We start from the raw sequence: 27,986 nt of genomic DNA on the forward strand, positions 1-27,986 counted from the left end.
TTTATTTATTAAAATACATTTCATGGTTATCGTCTCGGCCTATTGTGTTTTTTTCCTGAGCTAAAACATACACTTGACATGTCCGATAACAGAAAAACCTCCAAAAATAAACATACGGTTAGACCTCTAAAGTTTGTTAGCATGTCTCCGTGCCATGAAGACTGAACTAACCAAAAGATGCCCAATGAAAAATGGACAGATTAGCCTATAAACGAAGGTGCAACAGCGTGCTCTCTGAGACTATACTGTACATGCTTGTTGTGTGATCACTTGCTCCTTACTGCCTCCCCGAGGACACAATAAAAAACTGAATTCATGAAGTGCTCTTCGGTGCGCTCTCCTCCTCTTCTTCTTCTTCTTCTTTACAGAGCCACAGTCATCATCACTCCTGATCACAGACAGACAGTGTCTCTTACCTCTCTTGTGATCGTTTTTATTCTTACCTATGAGAGAAATACTTTCTTTTTACATGCATGGAGCTATAGCAACATTCATTAAAAGTGCACCCTGCCTTTGTTCGGATGCCTTTTTAAATATTAACAAGTTGTCATGTCATCTCTGACTGGAAGAGGAGACAGATTTGCGGCTTTGAACAGAGGAACACACAGGGTGAGTAGGTTCTTTTCTCTTTTGTGGGACAACTTATTTTCCCGCATTTGAAAAAAAAAACCAGATCTTGATGGAGTTTCTTAAGAAGATGAATATTGTTGCACTGCGAGATAAACATTTGGGTGTGGTTACAGTTACCCGCGTCAATTGACATCTAATTTCCTGCTGCCAAAGCCCACATACATCCTTATGATTATTTATTTCTCAGAACTCAGAAGTACAGCATCACTGTGAGCCCACCGGCTTTTCTGCAACTATCACCGGGAAATACTACTGTGAGCCAAAGGAGCGCCCTGTCCCTGAGGGTGCCGGAGGGACCCGAGGAGACCCACATCGGAATATGTGCCAGAGAGCAGACGCTGTCCCGTCATACAGGTCCCTGACAGGAGCCGTGGGAGACCGCGTCAGGAGTGCTCTTTCCTCTGGAAGCGGGACTTTATGTGGAGGCACCATGTCGAAGAATCCCGGCTTTGGGAGGTCCGACAGGAAAGTTGCGTGTTGTGAGAAGTGCTCAGCGACTCTTGTTGCTCTCAAGAAACAAGCTCTGAGCCTGGCAGTGCACCATCACTTCTCCTGCAAGGTCAGTATAAGCAGGACGCTCAGATGGAGCTGGTGGAGGGTGTAGTGGAGCTGAATGCACGTATTATAAGGGTTGGTATAGGGAAGAAAATATGAATATAATAAAAGGATTTTCATTTAATCTGACAACAACTGACAACACAAATAAAAAATGATTAAAGTAATCAAATCAGGATTTTTTATTAGGAGGTGTGAAATGATATTGGACAGATAGAAAAATAAAACATTATTCTACTAATGCATTTTCTTTGTAAAATGAATAAAGTGGAATTTTGAAATGAACAATTTTCATTCTTAGAAATTATAAAGACGAAAAAAACCCACCAAATTCAGTCTTTCAATAATGAGCAGTCAAGACTTATAATCGTGTAGACTTTGTTAATAAAAACGACCTCTTCTCACACATTTTCTCACAAGTGCAGTGTGTTAAAGTCAATTAAAAAGTGTTATAATATTCATGCAGGCACATCAGTCTGTCTCTTTACAGTGCTGCCTCGGGGAGGTTTGCACACAATCCATCTGTACATTTGTCACCACTAACATCCATCAAATACACTCCCATCGACAAAGTCAACCAGTGCCATTCCTACTCGAGTGGTTTCAAATGAATATTTCATCTCAGACATCCATGTGTCATCCTCACAGTCCTCTCCATTGAGAGAGGCTATTTATTTCCGTCCTCCTAAGTGGGATGGAGCGCAGCAAGAATCGTGTTTTTAAGACAGAGAGACCACAGGACAGAGCAGTCCACATTTTGAGAAAGAGAGTGATGGTATCTCATGACCACAGACATGGTCAGGAGAAATCTGATAATCCGGCTATACATTTGCTTTAGAGAGTTTATTGATCTGAAGACAATTTCTCAAAAACATCTTGACCCTTTGACATCTTGTTTAAGGCAAGTCTGAAATCTGGCTGAGCTTGAAAGTCCAATCTGGCTGCATCAGCTCATATCTTCTTTTATTTTATTTTATTTTCATCATTTAAGTATGATGCTGCAATTTGTCCTACATTGTTTATTTTTCCAGTCTGATGTATATTTAAAGAGTATGTGGCTTTGTTAACCCCTGAATATTATTCAGTGAAATACAGCTACTTAGTTCCCGATGCTTCAGCACTTGGAGTTTGGATGATTTTGTTTTACATAATTACTGGGAGCTCCTCCAGTTCTCCTCTGGGGGAATATAGGTCACTGACTGTGTGCTGGCAGCCCTGCAGGATGGATGGAAGGGAGGACAGAGTGAGTCTGTTGCATGTTTTTAGATGTCAAGGGCCAAAAAAACAGGCTGGGTCCCAAGAATGTCTTCATCAGGATCAACAGCAAGATGATGGTTTGATTTTAGCTGAGTTCGATTTGACAAGCCTGCTTCCTTCCTTAGAACTCAAAGGTCAAAAATCTTTTTTTAACGCAGATTGATTTCAACTTTTACAAATCTAATCTTTTAAAAACGATGAACATAATATTTGATATGTGTCTGCCATCTTGATAAAACATTTTTGTTTTATTTAAATAAGGAATCATTTCTCATTATAATATTTCGAAAGGCCAAACAGATAGCCTAGCGGTTGTGTCCCGTGCTCCATGTACAGATACAGCCCTCAGTGTCCGTGGGTTCCAGTACAACCTTGGCCCTTTGATGCATGTCATACCCCGCACTCTGCTCCAAACAGTTCCCCTCTCTATTTAGCTGTCCTTTAGAATAAAGGCAAAAATGACAAAAAAAACACCATCTTTATTAAAGATGATGTCCCATAAACTTAAATACAGCAGAAAATATTGCAAAGTTCAATTGTTTGAATTATTTGTAACATTGATTTGTCACCTATCTCTTCAGTTTTGATAAGTAACAGTCATTTTCACAGCAGCTATCTTTTATAAAGGTGCAGTACATAACTTTCCTTACTGCATTTTTAATTATCAGGGCAAAAGTCTTGACTCCATGATCACCTGGCTAAGTGCTAAGATTGCTTGCAGTGCCTTCAAATGACTCAATTTGTGCTTAGTGATCAGTAACGCTGTTCTCAAGCCTGAAATCAAACTAAGCCAATTAGTGTTGCTATTACCTTCGTAATTATATCTTAAAGAAGCCTGTGCTGAATCTCATTAGGTTATTCTCATTGTGAGAATACTTCTGATATCAGTTTGTTCATGTAAATTGATTTCCTCTATCTTTGTGTCATTTTGCAGGACCCAAGTGATCTGTCTGTGTTTCTTCATGACAACCTTCGTGTTCATAGTCGCTCCACCAATGAGTCCAGGGACAGAGAGAGGGAGCCTGGCGAATGTGGAGCCTGTGGTGTAACCCTGAACCAGCTCAAACAGGAGGCTATTATATTAGCTCTGGGCAGGGGTCAGTCATTAGCAAAGCCCTCCTTTGAACCCAGCTTCAGCATGGGTTCACTTCTGGGACAAAATGAGACAAAGCATGGAGACAGAGCTGCAGCAGCTGTACATCAACCATGCAGCCTCACCCAGAGTCCTCACACCCCAAGAAGCCCAAGGACACCTCAGAGGACGCCTCAGCGGACCCCTCAGCGGACCCCTCAGAGTACCCCTCAAACTCTCAGACGAAGGGGGCCCAAGCCTCTCAACGTGGACCGCTGGGTGGAGGAGCAGCAGCAGCTGGTTGCATCTAAATCTGCGTCCCACACTGATGCTGTCACCACGCACCCTTACCGTCAGGTACCCCTAAAAGCTTCTCTTACCATTAAATCACACATAACACATCCCCAATGTGCATTCCCCTTTTAATGAGCTATGTGTGCAAAGTACATCTTTATGGGTGAACATGTCAGCAAAGCTATGATTCATGGTGTCTAATCAGAGCCTATTTAGATCCCATGGCCCAAGACGTTGTTTAAAACTACTTTTGCTAATGGAATGGAATTGGGTCATGATTTACCCCTGTCATAAAAGCCGGCCAGTCAGAAAGCACTTGTGATCAATAGGGGGATGGTCATATTTAACAGGGAGGCTGGTGAAATAATGCATTACTGTGATGGAAGCTGAAGACCACCCTTCCTCCCCCAAGTTCCCAATGAAAAAGGTCATTAACCTGACAAGGTGAGAGCGTTTCTAATCATTTATGTAAGACGGTTGGTTCAACTTTGGCTCTGTAATGGAAGCTGCTGTCCTTATGCTGTAAGAGTTTAAAGAAAGTCTTGTCTTCCAAAAACACACACGCGGATGTTCAGAATAAATCTCGGGGTTCTCTGCTCTAATTTAAGCTCCAAACACTAGCATGTGCAGTTATACAGCATACACTATTTTACACATGAAAATGCTTCTGTTATTCTTCTTTTTAAAAATGTATCATGTAATGTAATAGTGGGAATAAGTTGTGCTTCAAGTTGTGCTTTTTAATGGATCAACCACTAAGGACCCTCTCAGTAATACTGAAACATTTTTCTGCAGTGTCATCCTTTTAGCATTTGGCTAAATCATGTCTGCAGCCATCACATGCATATATAACCTTCTTGGTTGCCTGAAATCAAATAGGTCTGGAACCTCTTAGTTCATTTTAGATGTCCGAGTTGAATAGAACATACCATTAAGATAAAGTTGATAAACAAATGTAAAAATCAAAAAGCCTTTGGACACTGAGAGCAACGAAATGTCTGGCGTAGCATAGTCTAGGCTGCCAGCTCCTACATCAAAGATGTTTGGAAATAATGATGAGGTAAGACGTAGCAGCCAATACGTGACACACTTATATATTCAGAACCTTCTGCAGTCTTGTTTATTAAAATGCCCATGATGTGCTTACACCCATCCATCCATTATCTGTACCACTTGTTCTGTTTGGGGTGGAGCCGATCCGTGCTGTCTTTGGCGGGGTACACCCATGAATGGTCACCAGTCAATCACAGGGCTGACATATAGAAACAGACAACCAGTCACACTTTCACACCCACAGGTAATTTATAGTCACCAATGAATCTGTCTGTATGTCTTTGGACTGTGGGAGGAAGGTACCTGAAGGAAACCCCTGCATGCACAGGGAAACACGCAAACACCACACCGATAGGCCCTGTCAGACAGGGATTCAAACCAGGAACCTTCCTGCTGTGAGACAATAGAACTTGATTAAACCTGACCCCTTATTAAATAAAAAGTTGTTACTGGCTTTGTCTGATGGGGCAGGAAGGAATTCTTTTTTTTTTTTTTTTTTCTTTTTTTTACGGGAAAGGAGCCAGACACATATACCCAGGTTCATCTTGCTGCCAGGCTACCCTTTAACAGGATTGTTGTCAAACTGAGGGATCAGGGGAGGTTGGGTCTTTGTCATTGAAGCAATGTGGTCTTGAAGGCAATATTTTAATTAACCTGCTATTCCGAATTGACTAGTTAAATCTAATTTAACAATAACAATGAGACATCTTATTCAAATGAAACTGTTGAGGTCTTTGCTAGACTGTACGAGACATTTGCAAGGCGGGGCCAGTAAAGAGGGCAGATCAATACAGCTTTGTGTAGCTGAGGAAAAATCATCTGAGAGGAGTGTAAGTGGAGGACAAAGACTGAGGAGAGGAGGCAAAAAAAAGGAGGGCAGAGAAAAACAACGATTGCAGAATAAGAGACGGTCTAAATGAAATGTTTAAGATGGGAGGCACGGAGAGAAAGCAAAACCAGAAATTCTAATTCAAAGAAATGGAGTGGGTGGGACAGGAGCACAGAAGGAATAATACAGGACCATATAAAAGTGACTACAAGAAGAAATCAGAGTAGACTGAAATAGAAAGTGACAATAAAAAAGGTTATGAAAGGAGATATGAGTCAACAAGAGAACCCGAGGAGTGAAAGGGGGGAGAGTATACATTATCTAAATGAGCTTGGGTTTCAACTGTATATTAACCCAACCCTGTCTTTGCACTCCTCCCAGTCTCCTTGCAAATCAACTCCTTCTGCACCAATGTACGGCACTGATTGGCGGTTTATGCTTGAACCTTATTAAAAGGAAAAATCTGAGCTGACATTATGCTGCTGTGAAAAATCCCGAGACATCTATTCTGTGTATGAGAGCATGAGAGTATGAGAGTGTTATACAAAGCTGTTTGTTCAGTGGCTTGGGGGTGAAACTCTGTGACTTCATGTTGAGCAGTAACATGTTGATTATGTCATGTTGCCTATCCAGTTATTAATAAGAGTGTGTCTTCTGTCCCTCTCTAGTTCTGATTCATGTTTAAAGCTAAGACACAGTCACTACAGCTACCACAGACCATTCCTTATACTTCACATAATGTAGGACCCATAATAAAGCTCACAGTGTATGTTTAACCCCCTGTGCTCTCCGCCTAGATGCCCTACTTAGACAGATGCACCCTTGCTTGTCCCTAGAGTAAAACCCTTGCCTTGATAATGGCCCCTTTTGGAGGAGATGCTGGAGTGCAATTACAGATTTGGATTTTTATAATGAGCCTTCTCCCCCAGCAGGCTGCAGATGATGCTCCACTGTCCTGTGGTGATGTTGGGACTGTGCAGACTAACTCAAAGATCCCCCACATATCCAGAGTAGTGAACATCGCCAACACTGCTGCAATGTCCCTTTTGGCCAGGTAAGATTCTGAGCAAACATTTAGACAGCAACTGTTGTGTTCAAAAATATTCTTAATCTGCAGCAGGTGTTACGGTGGCCCTGAAGGTCACCTGCAATATGATTTACCAAATGCTAAATATTCATGAACCATCCAAACATTTCACACGAAAAAAAACATTTTGTGAAATGCAAAACAATTTAGGAGATGCAACAATTGTGATGAGAGGCTTAAACATTTTCAGAAACTTAAAAAACATCTTTTCGGACAAACTTTTTTTTTTTAACAAAATCATGTTACTGCAAAAAACAGAAACTGTAAAGCGTAAGAATACAATACTCACTTATGATTGGACAAAACAGATGTCTGAAGCAACAGTTTCCATTTTGCATTTTTTTCTTTCCACCGTGAATTTCAGCAAAGTATGAAACTATAGTAATCTTTTGAAATGTTCAAACTCAAACAATCGTCATTAACACTTTACAAAGCAGCCTTTGACATCAGTGTGTAATCATGTGTAGGTGTGACCTGCGGTGTATAACAGTAATCAGAAGACTGAAAAAGCGATATTTGCCGTTTACAAGTAGCGTTGTCCTTCCCTTTCCGTTTCCCGAAACATGAAATGTCTTTGCAGTTGGTCTTCAGGGCCACCGTAACGTATGGCCTGGCTACACCACAAGTATCTGTGGAATGACATCCCACCTCCCTCCTTCTCTGCAGGGCAGCTGAGAAGCTCAACCTGACATTGAGGAAAAGAGGCCAGGCCTCTGATCCAGCTCCTGCTCATTTCTCCACCTGCTTCAGGGAGATGGTCCAGAAAAACCCACCTCCCGTACCCTCCTGCCTGCTCCAAGCTGCCACTCGGACCAAAGACTCACCCAATGTTGGCAAGGTACATTATATGGCTTCAGATTTTCAAGAGAAGAACATTTTGTCATTTTTGTTAATGCTGTTTGGTTTGGGTTGATATTGGTGACAATTGTAGCATTTTTGGGAATTAATTTTTGAATAAAATTAGACTATTTTATTAAAGACGGACTCACCAATTTAAATCAGTAGATCTGTAACGATTTTATGAGCCAATCTTTGTAAATCCTACATCTCTGGTAACATGGATAGATTTTCTGACATCAACTTCTTGCTGTGTTATAATCATCTTGTACATGATTCTTGTTAAAGTTGAGGCAGTATAATCGGATGCAGCCTGTTTATCCAATGTGGAAAAATACTTTCTAATGGCATTCAGGGAGCTACTTAACCGCTTGCAGAAAAAAGTCTCTAATGCATACTGGTCAGCCAGAAAATGACCCTTGACCACTTGTGACTTGAGTTCAAACACACATTAACGTGGTTTCATAACAAAGTCTTTTAACAAAACTTATAGTGTTCATTTTTTAAATTATATCCCCATTTTCATACTCTATAAAGCTCTGCACAATAAGGATTTAAAAGTCGCTTCTCTGTTCACCTGCTAACATGACGCGTAACCATCACAAAATGACAATCTGGAGGCTTCTAAAAAGCAGTTAAGTCAAAGCGGCTATACGTCCATTTGGTCTGTTGATATGATTTGGGAACACATTTTTCCTTTAAGTAACAGTAACTTTGTTTTAATAACAGGAAATGATTAATACCACTTCTCTGTATTGCTAGTAGGACTATGAAGCTGTAACCAGTAGCTCTTCTTTGTATAAAAACTGCAGTTAAATTTGAATATTTATTCCCTTTAAAACTAAACTTTTTGCTTGCACATTTCCAGTTGTATCTGGATTATACAAATGATATGAAATGTGTTTGCAGCATAGTTGGAGTTGTTGTATGATATGCTTTCTTAAACCAACGTAAGCCAGTTCCCTCAGCTTCCACAGCCTCAGTTAATAACATGTTGTCTCTAATTTATTACATGTCCTGCTGTAATGAGGTGATATTAATCTTGTAACATGTGACGAGAGTTTCCATAAAATGTCGAGTATTCCTGAGCTATTTGCAATGTGCCAGGATCTGATGGTATTATCTGCTCTGTAATACATCTTTTCAAATATCTTCAGGCTACAGAGTCAAGGTTGCTAAATGTAGACGCTTCAATCCAACATTTTCTCCTATCAACAGGTTTTTAGTTTGTCTTTAATAATAATAACAACGAATATTTAACATCATAATGTTATGTTCAGAAACACAACATGTGTTTATATCCATCACTAATCAATGCACCAGCTGTAGCTTTCTGCAAAGAAGAACAGTGGAGCTTGGGTTTAAAGTACAGATTTAAACTCTTGATTGTAGATCTGCAGAAAATCCTAAACATCCGCCTTAAAGTGCTTCCAACAGCACACACCAAATACAGAATAATGAGTATACACAGTATACACAGGAGTTCAATATGTTGCTATTGTTTCAAAGCTCATCTCACTTTAGATTTTTTGCTTATGTACACGTACAAGAAGGCTACTTTGGGCTACTTTGTAACTTATATTGCATGCATATGTTAAAACATACAGTGTAGCTCTGTGGTGATATATAGCACCATCCTCGCCCACACCCACCACCTTGGAAGTGTTTTTACCGCCCTTGTTCAAGTATAAAGAGATCACAGTCAATTTGGAGGAGATCCTATATCCCCCCCCTTCTTTATGATACACTGTAATGTGGTGCTAATGTCTCCATCTTGTTCCTTCCCTCCTCTCCACTCCCCTCCTCAGGGAGAGAAAGTGAGGAGATCAATATGGCTGCTTGCCCTCCCCTTGTCTCAGATGGATGGACTCTTGGGTTCAGTCTAGAGTTACAGATAAGGGCTCTGATAGACCCCACACCTGCCCGAGCACTCAGCGCCGCGTGCCAGTTTCTACGTGTGTGTAAGAACAGTAAAGAAGGTTCTCTGCTTGTTGTTGAATAATTTACCATCATAAATAGAGTTTGACACATGTTCAGTGGGGTTAGGGAGCTTCTTCTTGTATGAGGTTTTTGAAATTATGATGAGGAAAGAGAAAAAGCTTTACACTCACCGGGAACAGATGGAATATGGCCTCCATACGGTCGATGAGAGATGATGTCATGGTGGTGTAATGCAGTCCTGTACAATTTCAAGAAAACCACAGTCAGCTGTGTGTCATGGCGTACATGGCTACTTGGGATCCTAAAGACCTGAATCCTGATTAAGAAAAATGTAATTGGCTTATGTACCTTATTAGAGTATATTGTCAATTGTGAAGAGCATCTTGTCTTGTTGCAGACTAAGACCTATGAGCCTTGTTAAATGACTGTAAGAGTCAGTATCTAACTTAATTTAAGACCCTTAAAACCTCTAAATCCTTGGGCTTCCGGTGGAGAGCTGCATTAAGGAATTAATGTCATGACATGCGGAAATATAGCAGGAGGAATGCATTGCCATGCAGCTGTAAGTGCATGTATGGTCCCGGCATTAATTGAATGAGCTCGCTGTCGACTGCAGCCTCAACAAAATCCAACCTGAGACAACATACGGCTCTTTTTTTTTTTTTTTTGTATAAATGAGTCGGCAGATTTGAAGCACAAGAGCAGATTTCAAGATTTTATGAAAGGGAACAAATTTGCTTCAATTAAGCAGTGTGAGAAACATTTAAGGCGGCAAAGAACAACATCGTCAGTTCACCGCCGTAACGCTCAAATCTAACTCATAATGGCATTAGCTGATTTGTTCTGCAAGGTTTCCCCTTTTTCCACTGATGTCTCTCCCAACTCGTGTTGCATAAAATAGCATCTAAGCCTCCAATGGCTGAGCATCAGGGGCACCAAGCGGAAGTCTAGCTATTACTTTCACCTCACAGCATCATTTGTTGTCAGCCTTCTGAGGTAAAAACTCCTGTTTGGGTAAACAGTGAGCCTTTAATATTCTTTCAATAAAATGCATTTTATATAAGTCAACGATAGCCTGCAGCTGACTCAGCAGACATTACTTTGAATATGTGGTCTACAAATATTTAGAGACTCCTCTCTGTGTCAGTGCCCTCACGTCTCTGATGACTAAGACTTGCTTGAATTTTACATGAGGATATTTTTGAACTTGCTGTTTTGATAACTCATTGATTTTTAATGTCTCCCGTTGGTGCTCAGATTTACTTTCAGACATCTATGTTACCTGTACGCTGCTCTCATTCTCTGCTTAAGATCTCAGGCGTCTTTTGAAAATCACTTACAGTCCGTACTGTACATGTTGTTCTGTTAAAGCTACAACCGTTACATTTAATAATAGAACAAGCTTCTCTTCTAAAGTTCATCCATTCTGCATTTATCTATACAGCATGAATACAGGGGTAAGTGAATTGTATTTTTTAACAAACTCTTGTAAAAGACATTGCCATCTGTACTTGAAGGTTCTTACAAGATGATTTAGCTTTGACTTCTACAAAGTTAAACTAGTATGGAGCGAGTGATGGATTCACATTATCAAGGATAGCGTTGAGGCTTTTAATAAGGTCCATACCTTACAACATGAAACAGTCTGTTCACTGAAATCACAACAATCAACATTTATGTTTGAACTTACTTCTTAATCTATACATCTCACCATACAAACTGTTTCAGTGCTAAACAGGGTTTGACCTTTCCGTTTTCCCTCAGTAGATTGGTACAGGGCTTCACAAGCTTTTCAGCCTATGGCACCAAGAATACGGTTCTAACAGGGACTGCAGATGTAAACTAGCTCTGAGCTAAATCTGGTGCAATACATCAAATGGCAACATTTATGTTTAATATTGCACATGGTCCCTTTACAAATAAAGTTGAGAAAAAAACAAAACCACTCAACCCCTCAACCCCTCATTGTCCCAGAAGGTAACGTTTAAACTTGCGCACACAATGAAGAACAAGCACAAAAGAACACAACAGCCCAAACAGAAAGCTAGAAGCAGAACATGTAATCTCTTGAATTATGTTTTTGTTTGTATTGTAACTCAGTAGGGTTTAAAAAAAACTTGGCATTTTTGTAATGTTATTTATGGCAATAAACATTTTGATTGAAATGTAACTCACATCCAGCACTTGAGCTGCTAACAGCTGGATGTTGAGCTGATGCTAATATCAGCATGTGAACATGGTCATTGAAACAATGCTGCTGTTTAGCATCAGACCTTTACTTGGCTGTAAACATGTTTATTTATGCTGTAAATATTCAACCTGGTGACGAGATTCACTAAGTGTAGTCTCACTTGATGAACTTAGCAAATGGATGGTAAATGGACTTACTTTAGTCTCATTTTTATTCTCTTGACTGCTTGAAGCGCTTCGTACACTGCAGGTTTTTGACGTGTCTGAAGGATCTGGGGATCAAACTCTGACCTTCTGGTCGAGAGGCGACTGTTTCTACCACTGATCCACAGCCGCTCCTGTTAATAATATGTTCTCTACACAGAGTTGGCTCAGGCTGAGGATATGTCATTAGTTTTGTATGTAGTCTATGGTCCTAAATGACGGCACTGCACTGACAAGATGTCTACACCTGGTCTGATGGTGCAAGACTGAAAGTAAATGGAGAGTCCATCAAAGATAAAACAATTATTAAAGTATGGACATCTAATATTTGTCCAGTCAAATGGAAGAACGTCCGATGTACTGACACTAATTTTATTAGAGCCATGCTGCTCCTGGGACTATGTGCTTACCTCATGCGATTGAATAAATCTGTTACAATTCGACAATTTATATCAACTGAAACGTCTATCTTGCTTCTGTCTCCTTCTTGTGTGTACAGGTCAGAGTCGTGCTGAGGGTGAACCCAACACTGTTCGAGGGCCAAAGTCAACCACCTGTTCTCCGTGTTGAAACGTCCAAGAATAGAGTCATCGTAATGGAGCCAATCAGCAAAAGCCAAACACACTCTACGATGACACTAGACAGGGACAGCAAACATCTCGTAAAGACCTTCAACTTCGATGCTGTTTATCCTCAAGAGTCCAGCCAGGTTTGGCTCTTTTTTTTTCCTGATAATTGCTGAACATAATCATAAAGATATGGTTTTAAATGTTTGCTTCGTAGCTCTGTATCTCAATGGATTATGTTTAACAATGTCTGTGGATGTGGTTTTTCTATTGTTTTTATTTATTGATTCGAGTGCAAGCAGCTGATTGTTTGGCTGCACTTTGAGTCCAAGACAAATTTCCCCGAGGGGACAATAACGTGTATCGTATCTTGTGCATTTCTTGTGCTCCACTCGGTAAATGGTATCAGGACTTGAGCTTGTATAGTGCATTTTAAGACTGCTCAAAGGGCTTTTACACCACAGGTCACACCTACACATTCACACACTGATGACAGAGGCTGCTATGTAAAGTGTCCATCAGTATGAACTCATCCCATTTATACACAATTAAACACTGCTGATGAAGCATCAGGAACAACGTGGGCCACAGCCGTCCAACTCGGGTGGCAAACTGTGTATTTACTCCAGCATTGAATGCACATTTTCCTCTGTAAACCACAAAGGCGTTTGCTTTTTCTGTCTGATGACCTCAAAACTGATCGGGCCTGGATAGAAACCACAATTACACTACCCTTCAATTAAATTCAACCTTTTCCTTTTGCTCACAGTGTCTGAGCCAAAGGGAATTGACAGAATCAGTATGACTTCCTCCTCTGCTGCACATTTTTGCGTTTCAACGGATGTATTTTTCAGTGCAGTTATGAATCATAAGATGCTCACTGTTCTTTGTCCTCTCTGACCAGGCTGAGATGTGTGCAGGCGTCTTGGCTGACGTCATCCGCTGTGTGCTCAGCGGCAGCGATGGATGTGTACTGGGTTTGGGATGTGCTGATGTGGGTGAGTAATCGGTCACTGTGAGAGGCCATGGGTTAAACTCTTTAGATTAGAGTGGGGTGCTTTTATCTGTAATCCCCCCTACCCCCTATTTCTCTGTCCCACTCTGGCTATCATTCACCCTTTCTTTATCACTTCAAGTCCATGTCTCCATTTTCTTTCTCTGCCCTCTTATCTACCTTAATATACATTTTCTCTATCCTTCTTTCCCCCCATGGTTCTGACAGAACAGTGTTGCTATTTCAACTGCCTCTCCCTCAGTCTTTCATCTTTTCCTGCGTAAATAAAAGCCCATTCATCAATTATGCAACACTATTGCTTTTTTAAAAGCCTACCACGAGCTGATAGAGATTTCAACATGCTGCACAAAATGACACAAATATTTTTTTTCCGATTTTGCTGAGACCCAGAGATTGGACGGGACTGTACACAAAATGGACTTTAATATGCTGCTATTAGAGAGATGGAACCCTGCACTTAGCGTCGGTCAAGAGGTTTAATAGATTTGCAGCAACAGCTCGCACACTCACTCACACACTCACACACACACTCACAGACACACACACACACACACACACACACACACCTACACACACACTCACACACACACACACAGGGTAAGGACAGGGTCTCCTTGGCTCTGTTTTTTCACATGACGCCATTCACCGTAGATCTGATTGCATTAGTTGGCCGATACAAACTACATGTGGCCCTCAGCCAGGGGATATCAATCTCCTCCACAGAGTACTACTCTCTCTGAATAGGCAGCATGGCCTTTAATTGGAGTAAACCAATTCCCTTATCCTCATTCAATTAGAGTTGGGATAAGGCAGGAGAGGTAAAAAAGGCCCATATCTGAAAAAGTAATGGGGGGTAAAAGTGCACATGGAGATACTCAAAAAGAAAATCTGAAAATGTATTTGTATGTCTGCTTATTTAAAACGGCTCTTAATCTGCTCTGCCTTTCATTTTTACATTTTTAGACTTGATGTGTATTTTTTAGATGCTTGTGCAGTTTGGTCTTTTGCACATTTGATATGGATATATTGTCTTATAATATGCAGGACAGGCTGCAGAAAAATTTGACATTATAAAACATGGGTGTAGTTTTATTGATGTCACCCAGGAATGGCAGTTGCCATATGGGAAATGCTGTCTCAAACTGACTTTGGTTTATCTAGAAACAGGCAAAGATTTTGAGCCTCCTGGAAAACGGCTACAAAGCGCCCAGCTGCAGTCTGATCAGCCACGCCCATAATTATGCTTAACGCTTAGCCTTTATAGAGCACAAACAGATGGGCCATAGAAAAAAATACGACCCACATACTGTACAGTGTCTACCAACAAGAACATGAGCTGTCCAGACTTCCAGGGTTTCTTTTTACCAGGCTGTAAACATGTTTATTTATGCTGTAAACAGGCATTTTGTGCCTGTGTTAATGGGACTCTCCAGGTATTTGTAAGCAGCCTAATACAGGACACTCAAGGAACTGCAGTTTTTTTAGTTTTCCCACCTTGGCTTTAATGCTTGCTCAGCGTGGTCTTGTTACCTGCTCTTTTAATGAATGTTAATGTTAACTTTAATGTTAATAGACAAAGAGTAAGGTCCTTTACCCGCTTTTTGTAAAGTGTCTCGAGATAACACCTGTTATGAATTGTCGCCATACAAATAAAGATTGATTGATTAATGCTGACAGCAGCAAGTGTGTTTGCATAAAGCTGGGTTTGGATATGCCCATAACTTTGCAGGTCTTTGAGGTATTTCATTTTGGACCAAAGCTGCAGTCCATCTGGGCACCAGTCAATGTAAAACATATATTAATGATGATAAGATTTCAAAATGAATCATATTCTTATAATAGGAAGTGCAGCATTTCCTGATGGCTCTCTCATGTGTTTAAAGGTGATGTGCGTAGACTTGACCTTGATGTTGCATGCATACATCTGTCTGCTCTGTGTCTACCTCAGGCTCCTGGTCTAGCATGGTGGGGAGCGGTGAGAGCATCCAGAAGCTCGGGCTCATTCCCTGTGCCATCTCCTGGCTGTACAGTGCCATCGAGCGGAGGAGGGAGAAAACCTGGACCGAGCTGACTGTATCAGTGTCTGCCATAGAGCTCTGCTGTGGAGAGGAGGACACTCTGAGGGATCTGTTGGGGGAGGTGGTTCCCTCTTCAGGCAGTATTCATGGCAGTCCTAAGGCTCATGTTAGACTCCAGGAGGACCCTGTCTGTGGGATACAGGTAGAAGTGAAAATAGCTTTCAATGAGAAAAAGGGAGTTTGTTTAATAAACTTGTGTTGCTGCTGTTTCATTCTTACTCAGTGTGTTGTTCTTTTAAAGCCAATCAAACAAGAGTGCATTGACTTAAATGAACCAAAATCATTCATTGTGCTCTTTAATATTCACTCAAATATAGAGTGTGTTAAAATCCTTTGTAAACACACAGTATATTGTAAATCTAAAAACCTGAACGGCAAGGCAGATTTTTCCTGTTTGTCTACAAGAGATTTCTTGGCTCGTGTTCATGATGACACACAAATAAGTGTTTTTCAGACCTGTTTAGAAGCTGGTGTCAGGGATGTTGCAGATACTGTGGGAGATATTTTTTAACTTCCCCCCTAGACATGTTCGGATTAATGTTAATGTTAATTCAGATAGTCATTTTGGAGAATGGTCTTCACTTTATGAGCAGATAATACTGGGAGTGAGTGCAACTTATTAGATTGTATCAAATCAGATTGTGCGATGAATGTGGAGCTCTCTCCTCCCTCGCAATGCTGTTTGCAAGCCAGCACCACATTTCTCTCGTTGGTTACTTCCTATCCTACAGTATTATTCCAAAACGTCCTGTTACTGGGATAAATGACATAAAATCTCTCAGAAGGTGCAAAGCTCTGCCAAGGCTGAGTCATCCTCTAAATGTGACGCTTGATAGGTGGAGAGAAAGAAATGAAACTGCAGTTGGTTTTCACACTGAAGTGATCCTTTCCATAAAATACTTTACTTCTCCTCTCCTCTGTCTCCAGCTACGTAACCACAACCGGGTGAAGGCTCCTACTGCTGAGCGAGCTGCATCCCTTCTTGATGCAGCCATCGCAGCGCGTCGGCACAATGACTTCATTACGTATCTGTCCCACAGCTCCGTAATGTTTTTCACTCTCTACATCCAGCCCCCTCGAACTGAGAGCAGCACCATTGGCAAAGGTTGTGATGAATTATTTAATAGCTTGGACAGCTTGTCCCTGTTGAATTTGCTTGTTTCCCCATAAATTATTTTCACAGTTAATCCTTTATTCCTTGATGCATTAAAAAAATGATGCAACCCACTTCTTCTTGACTGTGCTTCTAAACTATCCTTTTTCTCTCTTGTTTTTATTTTGTAGGTGCACGTGGCATCACTAAGTTGACTATGATAGATGTTTGTAGTGGCATGAGGGGCATGAGGCCAAATAAGCCTCCATTTTCAGAGCTGGGCCCTGTTGTCTTGTCTCTGCTAAGTGGACCCAAAACCATCCCCAACAAGTAAGAGAGTAATTCACAAATGTTATCTGTAAAGATTTTGACATACTTTTGTGAAAATGTTGTTATTTCAATACCTTTACATTGATCTAAAGTGAATTTTAGTCATGCAAATTGTTTTCCAAAAATACTCTGATTCAAACTGTCTAAAAAGAAGAAGTTGGATAATGATATATTTGGTTGTAGGACTTGTTCTTACTTTGAGTTAATGTCTGGATACATGCACTGTCTCTCCTTAGGGGAAGTAAGTTGACTATGCTCCTTCAAGAATCCATGGGTCACGTAAATTGCCATACAACCGTGGTCGCTCAGGTTTCTGATTCTTTTGCACATCTTCAAGAGGCATTACCCACCATCCAGATGGCTTCTCGCATCTACAAGACCCAGAAAAAGACAAAGGTGACATATATGTCAGTTTATGTTCATCAGTCCACCTTTAGAGATTATTGTAATTATTGATAGATAAAAGCAAACGTTTGTTCTTTCTTGCTCATTATTGTTTTCAACACAGCCGGATGCTTTTTTTGTTGATTCATGCTTCATGCTTTTAAAACTGAACTGAACTTTACAATGTATTTTTTTCAACTGCAGTCCACCTCATGTTCTCCTCGTGGGAGGAGTTTGACAAGAGAAAAGAGAGGGCCTACGTCTTTTTCCCTGCGGGCATTTCACTCCACCGAAGAGGTCGATGTTGATGTCCCTCGTTTCCATTTGCGTGGAGAAGTGGGAGAGCGATCCAGTAGTGACCAGTCCTGTGACACAGTCATCCAACTGGACTCGTACGGCTTGGTCCAGTCCAAAGCAACTCCAAGACTGACACAACCTGAATTTGTTCCAATCATACCTTCTTTGCATCCTAACAAGGCTGATATGGATGACCCAGAGTTCACTGCTCTGCTCCAAGAGCTTTTGAAAATTCCCCAGCTGCAGGGAGCAAAGAAGAAGGAGGAGACAGTTCAAGGGAGTATCGATGAACTGAAAGCAGAAAGGAAGCAGCCAGGGAGGGACTGTCTTAAATGTGACACATTTGCTGAACTTCAAGAGCGTTTGGGCTGTATTGATGGAAGTGAAACAACAATTGATGTCCTCAAATCCTCCTCAAAAGGCACCCCTGTCAATGACGTAACAACCAAACCTCCACCCCCCAAAGAAACAGGGACACATTCAGATGCCAAATCATCAGATGCCCCACAGAATCAACTGGATCACACGTTAGGTTGCAGTCAAACATCTGCTGGAGGACAGCAAACAGATGGTGCCTTACCTGGAGACAGTTTTCAAAGAGAAGATTCAGGTCTGTATGATTGTGAGGAGTGCAGTGGAACCAGTTCGAGTGAGGAACTGCTGAACCAAACGCTAGGTATTAACTTGCCCTCCTGTTCTGAGCTGCTCAAAAAGGAAACTCTTAAATCCGGCGGTAAGTCTCCTTATCAGGACATCAGTGTAACGAAATGCACAGCTGCTGCTAGTTCTCCAGCACTTCAGTCCACAAGCAAACAGGAGAGTCCGGAAGCAGCCGAATGGTTCAAACCAGACAAGAGGTCTTCACCAATTGGCAAAAGCTCCCCCATATCTCCTTCCTCTTCCTGTTCCTCTTCACACTCCTCTGCAACCAATGTTATACTGGGAGATGTCTTACCTAAACGCCCCATAGAGGACATTAAGGAAATGAAGGCCACTATCACAGTAACTGTTCAACAGCCACTGGACCTGAAAGGCCAAGATGAGCTTGTCTTCTCAATGGTAGAGGAGGTGACCATCAGTGGAGGCCTGGACAGAGGGAGAACAGGTGGAAACATTATTTGCTTTAGGGACAGTGCACAATCACAGGCACATGTTCAAGGCGCTGGTAGCTCACAACCAATCAGGATAATCAGCAATGTCACTGAAGAATCGATGGCTGGAAGTACCTCCATTCCAAACAAAAGCCCCCCAGTTCAGTCTGGAGCGAAGGAAGCGAGCACTGAAGAGCTCCAGCATCCCTTCGGAAAGGAAAAGAGGTTCTTGCCTTCATTTATAAATCCAATGCTAGTTGATATGGAAATGGATTGTGAATTGATTTGTGCGGAAAAAAATGAACACCCCCATGACTCTTTGCCAACAGTCAGGTCATCATCTGAGCTCAGAGGTAATAATGTCAAATGTGAAGAGCATAGGAAGGCTCCAGAGCAGAGCATTGGGGCTTCTTCCTGTAAGAAACATGCAAAAACATCTGAAAAGGGACGTGAATCATCTTTTAGCAGAAGTTCTGATGACCTATTGGCTTTCTGCAATGAAAATGCAGAAAACAAAAGACATGAAAAGAGGACAAGAAATACAGACAAGAATCACCCCAGAGAAACAGAGCATGTTTACTCTTCTAACACTCCGAAGGGACCAGATGGGGGAGAAGTCAGTTCCAGACATGTTGGAAATGGCCCTAAGGGAGCTGGTGTTCCACCTGGTTGCCAAGAAACCATCCCTGCTTACTTTAAAACAGGTAGTTTGCCAAGAGGCTGGCAAAATGCCAATCTCAAAGACAGCTACTATGGTGCACACATATCAGACTACCACAGAACCCCAAGGGGGGTGACATCATCCACCCCTTGTAGCCCAGGGGTAACTCTGGAGAGGAGGCAGGGCAGACAGCACTCCCTAGGGACCCACAGCCACCATGTATCCTCTCCTCGGAAATATGGAGCAGAGTACAAAAAGCATGGCAGTAGTTCTGCTAAAAAAGGTGTTGAATCTTTATTTGAGACATCAAGTTTCAGAATGAAACATGGTCACATGAACGATAGGCTGATGTCCCCTATTGAGGACAGTGGTAGGCTTTTCAGTGCCAAACTGGAGCAACTTGGTACCAGGTCAAATTCACTTGGGAGATCCCAAAGAGACTTCCCAAATCTTGATAGAGAGGGTAGTAACACCTCTTTGAGCTCTAAAGGCAGCTCCAAGGGAAGTATTGAAGGAGCCTGTAAGCGTGGATACAGAGGTAATCATGATGACGATGATACATTGCCCAGGGCCAGTAGGAGCACGAGGAAGAATCATCGGTCTGACCAGAATCATCATGCAATTCATTTTGAAAACCCTGTAACTCAATCTGCTAGGCATATCCATTCCAAGCTCTCTGCTGTTGGGAAACTTAAGATGGCGAGCCCTAAAGTCCGCCGACTGTCTGTTCCAAGCATCAAGAACCTCAGTCTCCCCCACAAAAGCCTGCGACAGTCTGTCAGCCGCAGTGCCAGTCTCTCTCCAGACAGTAAAACGGTGAGCTTTGAGCGGACATCTTCCTTTCTCTCCACTTCCCCTCCACGGTCGTACCAGTCAATCAGTCGGACTCCAAGCCAGAGCTCCACATGCTCATCCACAAAGTCTGCCATCCAGGGGTTTGTCAATGGTCGAATCACAGACCTTCTAAAGGAAAGGTCTTCCAGCCCCACTTCAGGAGTTTTTGACCAAATGGCCCCTCTCCCCTCCCCATACAGCCGGGTGACTGCTCCCCGCATGCCTGATCACATGAGTGGGCATGCAAGTGACACCACCAGTGTGCTAAGCGGAGATTTGCCACCAGCTATGGGAAAGACCTCCTTGCATTTCTCAAACAGGAACAGTACGGTGAGCAGTGGATATGATAGCATGATGAGGGACAGTGAAGCCACAGGCAGCAGCACATCAACCAGAGACTCTGTCAGCGACCGGAGTGGCTCTCTGCTCAGTGTGGCTCGCAGCAGTCGATCATCTCGGAGGAGGGGGAACACAGGTAAAACACCTGCAAAAAATAGGCGTTCATGAACTGAACTGGATGACTTTTTCTTCTGAAAAGATCAGAATCTCATCCAAGAACTGAGCGCTTATTGCGTGTGGTTGATGTGAGTTGTTGATTTTTTTTGTGTAGTCTCACAATTGTCTGATGTAAAAAATGCATGTTGAGTGTTTTGAGAACCCCAAACTTTTAACTATGTCTTAACAACCACTTGTTTCTAAAATTTCATTTAAATGTCATTATCAAATGTCAGATTAAAGTATGCCATGATGTTCTTTACTTTAGATTTATTTCATTATTGTTGCATGAAAACACTTCTTAGGGAAGAGGCCCACTTCTGAGGGGCACATTCACACCTATCCAATGAATTCAATAGTATGATTGTCCAATGAAAGTGCTGAATCATCTGGCATTTGAAGAATGTACTTTTAGTTTTGTGGCGCTTTCAGTGAAATTTTAAAAGTGAATACATTTCAAAGGGGATGTTTACATTAGACATTTTTTAAAAATCTGCCATATAATAAACAACACAATTTTTTACGAACAACAGTTCTGAGATCACATTTTTTGGGGGCTGTAATCTGACTGTATAACATTTTAATGTGACGTTAATTGGAGATGACATACTTCTGTAGAAAGCAGTCAGACCTAGTTTCCTTATCGGCAATAAAAGCTTAATTGTGTAGGAGGTCACATTATTAATATATGAACGCTGTGACGGCACTTTCTGAAGCCAGAGTGAACTGAGATAAATGTTTGGCTGATACGCTACATTACAGAGGTAGGTTGTGCTCATAGCTTGTAGATGATACTGGTTAATGGATTAATGCACGGAGGAACTCTTGAAAGCTTTTGGATAAGAACATTGGTTAAATCTGTGAAACCTGCTAATGGGGAAAATTATACAACCAGGAGCTGAGCTTTGCCGGATGATCAGATACATTTGAAAGTCTCTGCACATCATCTACTGTTAATCAGATAACCAAATTCAGCCTGTACTTCATTTCCCTCTAAGTGTCCCCTAATATCTCTTCTTCAATCTGATAAAACCTTAAATGATATCATCCGAGTTTAAGCATGTACGGAGATTGCAGTGACATAAACCTTTTGCCTGACTGGCAAACTGAGTCAATACAGAAATATTAAACCATATCTTGTCTTCAGAGTTCCATCAATAATATGGCAGACCTGGAACGCTTCATTGTGTTCAGGCACACTGCTTTAACAAGAAGAGAGCAGGGACACTGACAGTATCTTTTCTGTCTGTAGCAACAACATTTAGAGTCAAATAAAATATGATACTCTTAATCAAAGAATGATGAAGTTGTCTATATCTTAAGGTCACTATATCAACTACTTTAATGTGAGTATGCAAAAGAAAGTTTCAGATACGGAAGAAGAGAAAGAAAAAGGAGCTGAGATACAACATCTCACTGCAGCATCTTTCTGCCTCGCCCCGCTGTAGGTACTCACCAGCGTCGTCTTTCCCATGATACACCTCTGTCCCTGAGACGCTCGTCTAGTGGACTGCGGTCTCGCTGGGTGGATCGGGGAATCCCAGAGGCCTACGAGTTCAAGGTCTATGAGATCGACAATATACAGAGGATGCAAAAAAGAGCAGGTGCTGGCAAACAGGTGCTGGGTCTATTTTGATTTTTTTTAAAGAGGTGTAAGGACATTTTCATAAAATTACGACCTTTATTAACCTCTACCTGCAACCAGTTAATGGCTCAAGGGTCTTAAACTTAATGGACATAGTATGGAGGCATCAACGAATATTGTGGACTTGCAATTTGAAGTCTCAAGCTTTTTGGGAAAGCGGAGTTGACCCCAAAGAGTCACTGGAGAGGAATAAGGGGTAGTCATGTGTTATCAGAGCTATCCAAACAACACCTGAGGCTAAGTCAATAGCTGGCAAATTATCCTTTTTACATCAGCTGCATAAGATTCTTTTTGTGGAGAAATATTTTTATTTTATTCATGTTTTTTTTTTTTATCAGGCTGTAAATTTAATTTATTTTATGATGTATAAAGCTGAACATTCAACATTGTTGTGCTCCTGAAGCCAGCCTCATGTGGACACTCAAGGAACAGCAGTTTTGAGCACCACTGTCTCGGTTTAATTTGTTAGCTCTGGAGGATGCTGCTTAGTTTAATGACCTTTCATAATTTCAGCCCCTGGAGAAAAAGAGCCTGTTAAAGTCATTCACTGATTCTACTCGTTCAGTGTGAAACGATTTTGGTCACTTGGTAGATCAGAGGCCCTGTATCATCCTACACATGATAAAGCCCTTCTGCAGGCTCTACTCATGACCTCAATCCTTTGATGCATCTGCATCCCGACTCACCTGCACATATTTCCCGTCTCTCAATAAAGGCTAACACATGTCTTATCAACCTTTTGTATATTCAATTGAAGTCAAGTCACATTGATTTATAAAGCACGTTTAAAAACAATGCATGTTGACCAAAGTGCTCTACAACAAAGGCAGGCAGGAAAATGGAAAGAAAACCACATATAAAGACCAAACACATTTACACACAGTAAAACATATCTTGAATTGGTCTTCATTATCAGCTTAGAAGTATCTAGAGATTGAGCAGTTCAATGTGGACTATAACACATTTTAGGACCCGCCACAGCAAAGTCACCTTTGTTTTTTAAGTCTTAATCTCTGGACTTCTAAAGAGGAGGTGACCTACTGTATGTGGTCTAATTGTAAAACTTGATAAGAAGGTGCCATTTTTTTTAAAACCTTAAAAACAATCAATACAATTCTGGGAACAAACCTTAAACGGACAGGAAGCCAATAAAGACCAGCTGAAAATAGATGTAATGCTCTATTGACTTTGTTAGGAGACATGCTGCAGTGTTTAGTACAAGCTGGAGTCGGCGAAGAGACAACTGATCTAAACCTTTCTCAAGTGAATTACGACAGTCGAGCCTGGAAGTGATAAAGGCATAAATGACTCCCTCAAAGTCATTAGGACAGAGCAGGGACTTCACCTTAGCTAACTTCACTGATTTATTATTGAGGTTATTTTGAATTTGCACTTGCACAGTTTTTCAGATAATAATGAATAAAAACACTCAATACAATAAAAAATCATACAAATCTTTGCATGCAAGGCAGAGTATAACTAGTAAGAGTTACTGCTCTTTAAACAATTAACTTTACAGTGTTGAAAGTTAATTGTTTAACAATCAGGTGTAACTCCATAGCTGAGCTCTTTGTCAAATAACAAAACGTAGTTGAACTCCCTTGACTGATAAAGTAGATAGCTACATGGGCAACTACAAGGGGCTTTTTGTTCCAAGCTGGCTCCTAATTTTGAGCGTGTATTGTACCTTATGGGAACTAAGAGGGAAACACTTTCATTTTGTCACGTCAGACACATTAAATCATGTATCAAATATTCTGCTGTTTGTTCTCATGTTTGGGCTACGAGATGTTAACATAAATCAAGATACTAAAAAGATGCAGCTGAATCATTGAGTTTAAGGTATTTACATCAAATTATGTGATAAAGGGACTACGATGAAAATAAGTATTTCAGCTAACAAATCAAATATTTATTTATCTATTTATTTATAACATTGACAGTGGACATTAATGAACATAAACATGTAAATATGCCAGATTGTAGCTTTAGGCTAATCTCTGTCTGTGGTCTGTTGGCAGGTATCTACATAAATCCACAATCACAATCAACAACAAACAACAACATCAACTTTATATTCAAAACATGAATGTTGATTAATGGACGCTGTCCCTTTAAAAAAAAATCAAATAAACATGTTTAACTTGATACATTTATTTGAAAAGGGACAGTGTACATTAATCCACATTCAGACTGATGCAAATGTACCTGAGGAGTCTGAAAGGCTGATTTCCAGCACAGCACTGAGAACAAAAAATATCCAACATGATATACTTTCAGTTACTATGGTTACATCAGTGTTGACATCGTAGGTCCTCAATTAAACAATTTTTTAACATTAATTTTAAATGAATGATAACATGTTGACTCTCTCACCGAGTGCATTGACGTAAACTCGAGTATCCCAGTTATGAGCCTTATCCCGGTTTTGATCATATTCAGGATGTTGTGTTTACATGCACAAATACAAAAACAAAACGGGATACTTCAAAACCTGATCAAAACTGGGATACTGAAGTCGATGTGAACGTCCTCTGATTTTAAATTCCACTGATGTGAAGCTCTGAAGGAAGGGACACCCTGGCGTAAAGAGGTTTTCCACATGGAGTTTGAAAGTATTAGTTGACTAAACATTCAGAGTTTAAAAATCATTAGTGTGTATGTTTCTGAGAATACGTATGAACCCCGGCAAAGTCACAGTGAGTAAAATATTCCAGCGTGCTTGAAAGCAAAATGCGACGATGCATGACGTTATGTCCCCATGACAGGTGGTCTGGTCTCATGAGACTACACCCCAACCTCCACCAGTCTCAGACTCAACATTGATACAATTTTAATGAACACATGGGGGAAACTGGGTCAAGGCTGAAGCTATAAACAAAGAAGAACATGTTAGGTTGAACAAACCTTTGAAACAGTTTTGGACTTGTATTTTAATCCCCCCACACAAACACATATCGTAATGTTCGAGCAGCATCGCAGCACTCAGCTTCATAGTGAAGATGTTCTTTGTGATAGTGAGTTCAGGGCATGTTGTGTCCCTCTAACTCTCCCTAACGCATAATAAGGTTAGTGTAATCAGAGCATGATTTATTTAGTAGCCTACAGACTCTCTCACTCCCCAGAGGTGTCGTCCTGCCCTAACACGGTGTTTATGAGTGGAGAGAGCAAATAGAGCGGGAGAGGGAGCAAGACAGAGCAACGGCGGTGGTTAATTTTTATTTGACTGACTGTCAGATCATGTCCTCGATCATATCTTTATTTATAACAACAAAGATGTTAGGTATTAGAAACTTGGTGTATTTTCTGTAGGAAGTTAATAAGACAAAAAAACAAGACTAAAGTTCTATGTTTCCACAAGTGATTTCAGATAAGAGAGAGCGGAGGATGACGTGCAGCAAAAGACTAAGGTCAGATTTGAACCCACAACCACTGCAGCATGGACTATTGCCTCTGTACACAAGGGACACGCATCATTACTACCAGGCCATCGCACGCCCCTGAAAACACCTTTTGTTATAACTAGCATTAAGGGTTAAATACTGAGTGTTATATGGTTCGTGGAGGGATGAATTTTCAGAGCTTTAACTGGCATCCTTTATAAATACACTGAACAAAGTATCCTACAGGTGCTACAAGAGTGTTGATAAAGTGAGTGTGTGTTTGCGTTTCCAGGGGCCTGCCAGCTTCAGTGCCAAGCTGAAGTTTTTGGAGCACCGTCAGGATCGGATCTCAGAGGTCTGGGGCAAATACAACGACCTCAGGAGAGAGCTGGAGCAGGCCAAACACAACCTCATGCTGGAGCCCGCCAGGTGGAACCAAGAATGTCAGTGAAGTTATCTTTGTTTTCCTGTTATCTTACCGGCTCATTGTTTAGTTGATGAAGAAGTGCTTGCTTATCATTGAGTCAGAGCAGCGTCCCCTGAATGCCTCTTTTTGTCAGAGCAGCACTCGTAAAAATCACCAGTGGTGGAACACACAGTGGAGGAGCTAGTACAAACAGAGTAGGACATTTCTACCTAAAAAATGCTTGAGCTCCATCTCATTGAAAGGGCAAATAACATGCATGTAGTATAACAACGTTTCAACAGAGGGCAGTATACTGCCATTACAGTGTGCAGAATCCTCATCACTTGAGAGCTGCTGTGAAACTTTCCGAAAACAGCACATGATGTTTTGTAACTCATTGACTTCAGGTCAGTCAGTTTAAATGTAAACATGTACTTCAGTCTTACAGTGTTGGGAGCTATTGAAAGGTATTAACTTGGGTGTTTCCATTTCCAAAAATTGATGTTAAAAATGTTGAAAGGTAGAAAACGTCCTGTTCAGAATTTGTTCGTCACATGGTATTGTTTATTTACACGATCACACCCTGTAGGTACATGTGGGCTATAGTTAGGCGATGAGCAGTACTCAGAGTTACCTTCTACAATGATCTATTTGTAAGGTCACTTTACCTTACAAACTGCTCCAGAGTCACCTTGCTGTCCTCCTCCAGTCGACCTGTGGCAGACCTTCGAGGTGGACTCCCTGGAGCATCTGGAAGCCCTTGAAGGGGTGACTGCACAGCTGGAGAAGAGGCTCAACATCTGCAAGGCCAATGTTATGATGGTCACCTGCTTTGACGCTACGACAAGGATGCGGCACAAGAAGCGTTGGCAAAAAACACAGCAGAAGAGACCAATATAGGAAAATTTCTTAGTATGACTACTTATCACTATGATGTTTTTAGACTATACATTCAAAATGTGTATTTCTTCAGCACAACTGATCTTAATGCAAATCTAAAGCACTACGCTACCTCTGGTTCTTTTCAGTGAGCTAGGTGCTACAGACGCGTGTTATGTCTTATAACTAGGTGCTGCCTGTCACGTGATCAAAAGCTTGAAGCCAGAGTTTGAATATTTTCACCTTACCTCAGACAGCCCTTTCTTTGCACTTTGTTTCTCCCTGTATTCCTGAGAAGTAACAGAGCTACAGCTGGAGGGAATTCTTCAGACGCACTTTTAAGGGGCTTATAGTTGCTACAGTGCAACTCAAAACCTTTTTTTTCTGACACAAACGGAATTGATCAACTTTCACTGCCTTTATTATCTGAATTTCTATAGATTATTATGCGTTAGATTTGCTTATTTTGAGCCTTCAGTTCAGACCGATGCCATAAGACATTTTAGTGAGGCTAAGGGACGAATTCTCCTCTCCTGTTAAAGGACTTGTTAAGGATTCAAATATATAACTAACGCTTTAAAGGTCCAATCTGTAAAACATCTACTGAATTAAACCATAAAATGACCTCACTACATGATCAGACATTAAGGAAACATGCTGTGTTGAAATGCTGGCTTCTCTGACAACAACGCAGCAGCCAGTATGTCCTTCAGATTCTGGTGCTGGATGGTCTGTTTTTGTTTTGACCAGAGAAGTAGGTAGTTTTATAGGCCCCACACACACAGCCGTTTTTTTACGTCCTCGGGTTGCCAGGCAAGCAGCAAACCAACAGGTTTTCCAGCTATGGAAGCTGGCAAGTGAACTGATTCTACCCGACCTT

The 27,986-nt window shown here is 41.2% G+C and overlaps 1 protein-coding gene across 1 annotated transcript; it reads left to right on the forward strand.

The window, feature by feature from the left end:
• The first annotated feature begins 136 nt into the window (after positions 1-136).
• On the forward strand, positions 137-27,969 carry kif26bb (kinesin family member 26Bb). Its single transcript, XM_079353245.1, has 15 exons — positions 137-609; positions 818-1,189; positions 3,377-3,871; positions 6,623-6,744; positions 7,444-7,615; positions 12,449-12,658; positions 13,420-13,513; positions 15,479-15,750; positions 16,536-16,713; positions 16,893-17,031; positions 17,268-17,427; positions 17,620-20,773; positions 22,242-22,411; positions 26,114-26,264; positions 26,937-27,969. Exons 1-15 carry the CDS (start codon positions 550-552, stop codon positions 27,125-27,127), a joined length of 5,940 nt encoding a protein of 1,979 aa, XP_079209371.1. The 5' UTR covers positions 137-549; the 3' UTR covers positions 27,128-27,969.
• Positions 27,970-27,986: the final 17 nt, after the last annotated feature.

This window comes from Symphodus melops (genome assembly GCF_947650265.1).
Source record: "Symphodus melops genome assembly, chromosome: 1".
Lineage (NCBI taxonomy): Eukaryota > Metazoa > Chordata > Actinopteri > Labriformes > Labridae > Symphodus > Symphodus melops.

Coding starts and splice junctions, on each gene's coding strand:
- kif26bb (XM_079353245.1), top strand. CDS start 550: ATGTCATCTCTGACTGGAAGAGGAGACAGATTTGCGGCTTTGAACAGA. Junction 15,751..16,535: donor ACCCTGTCTGTGGGATACAG/GTAGAAGTGAAA, acceptor CTCTGTCTCCAG/CTACGTAACCACAACCGGGT. Junction 17,032..17,267: donor CCCAAAACCATCCCCAACAA/GTAAGAGAGTAA, acceptor GTCTCTCCTTAG/GGGAAGTAAGTTGACTATGC.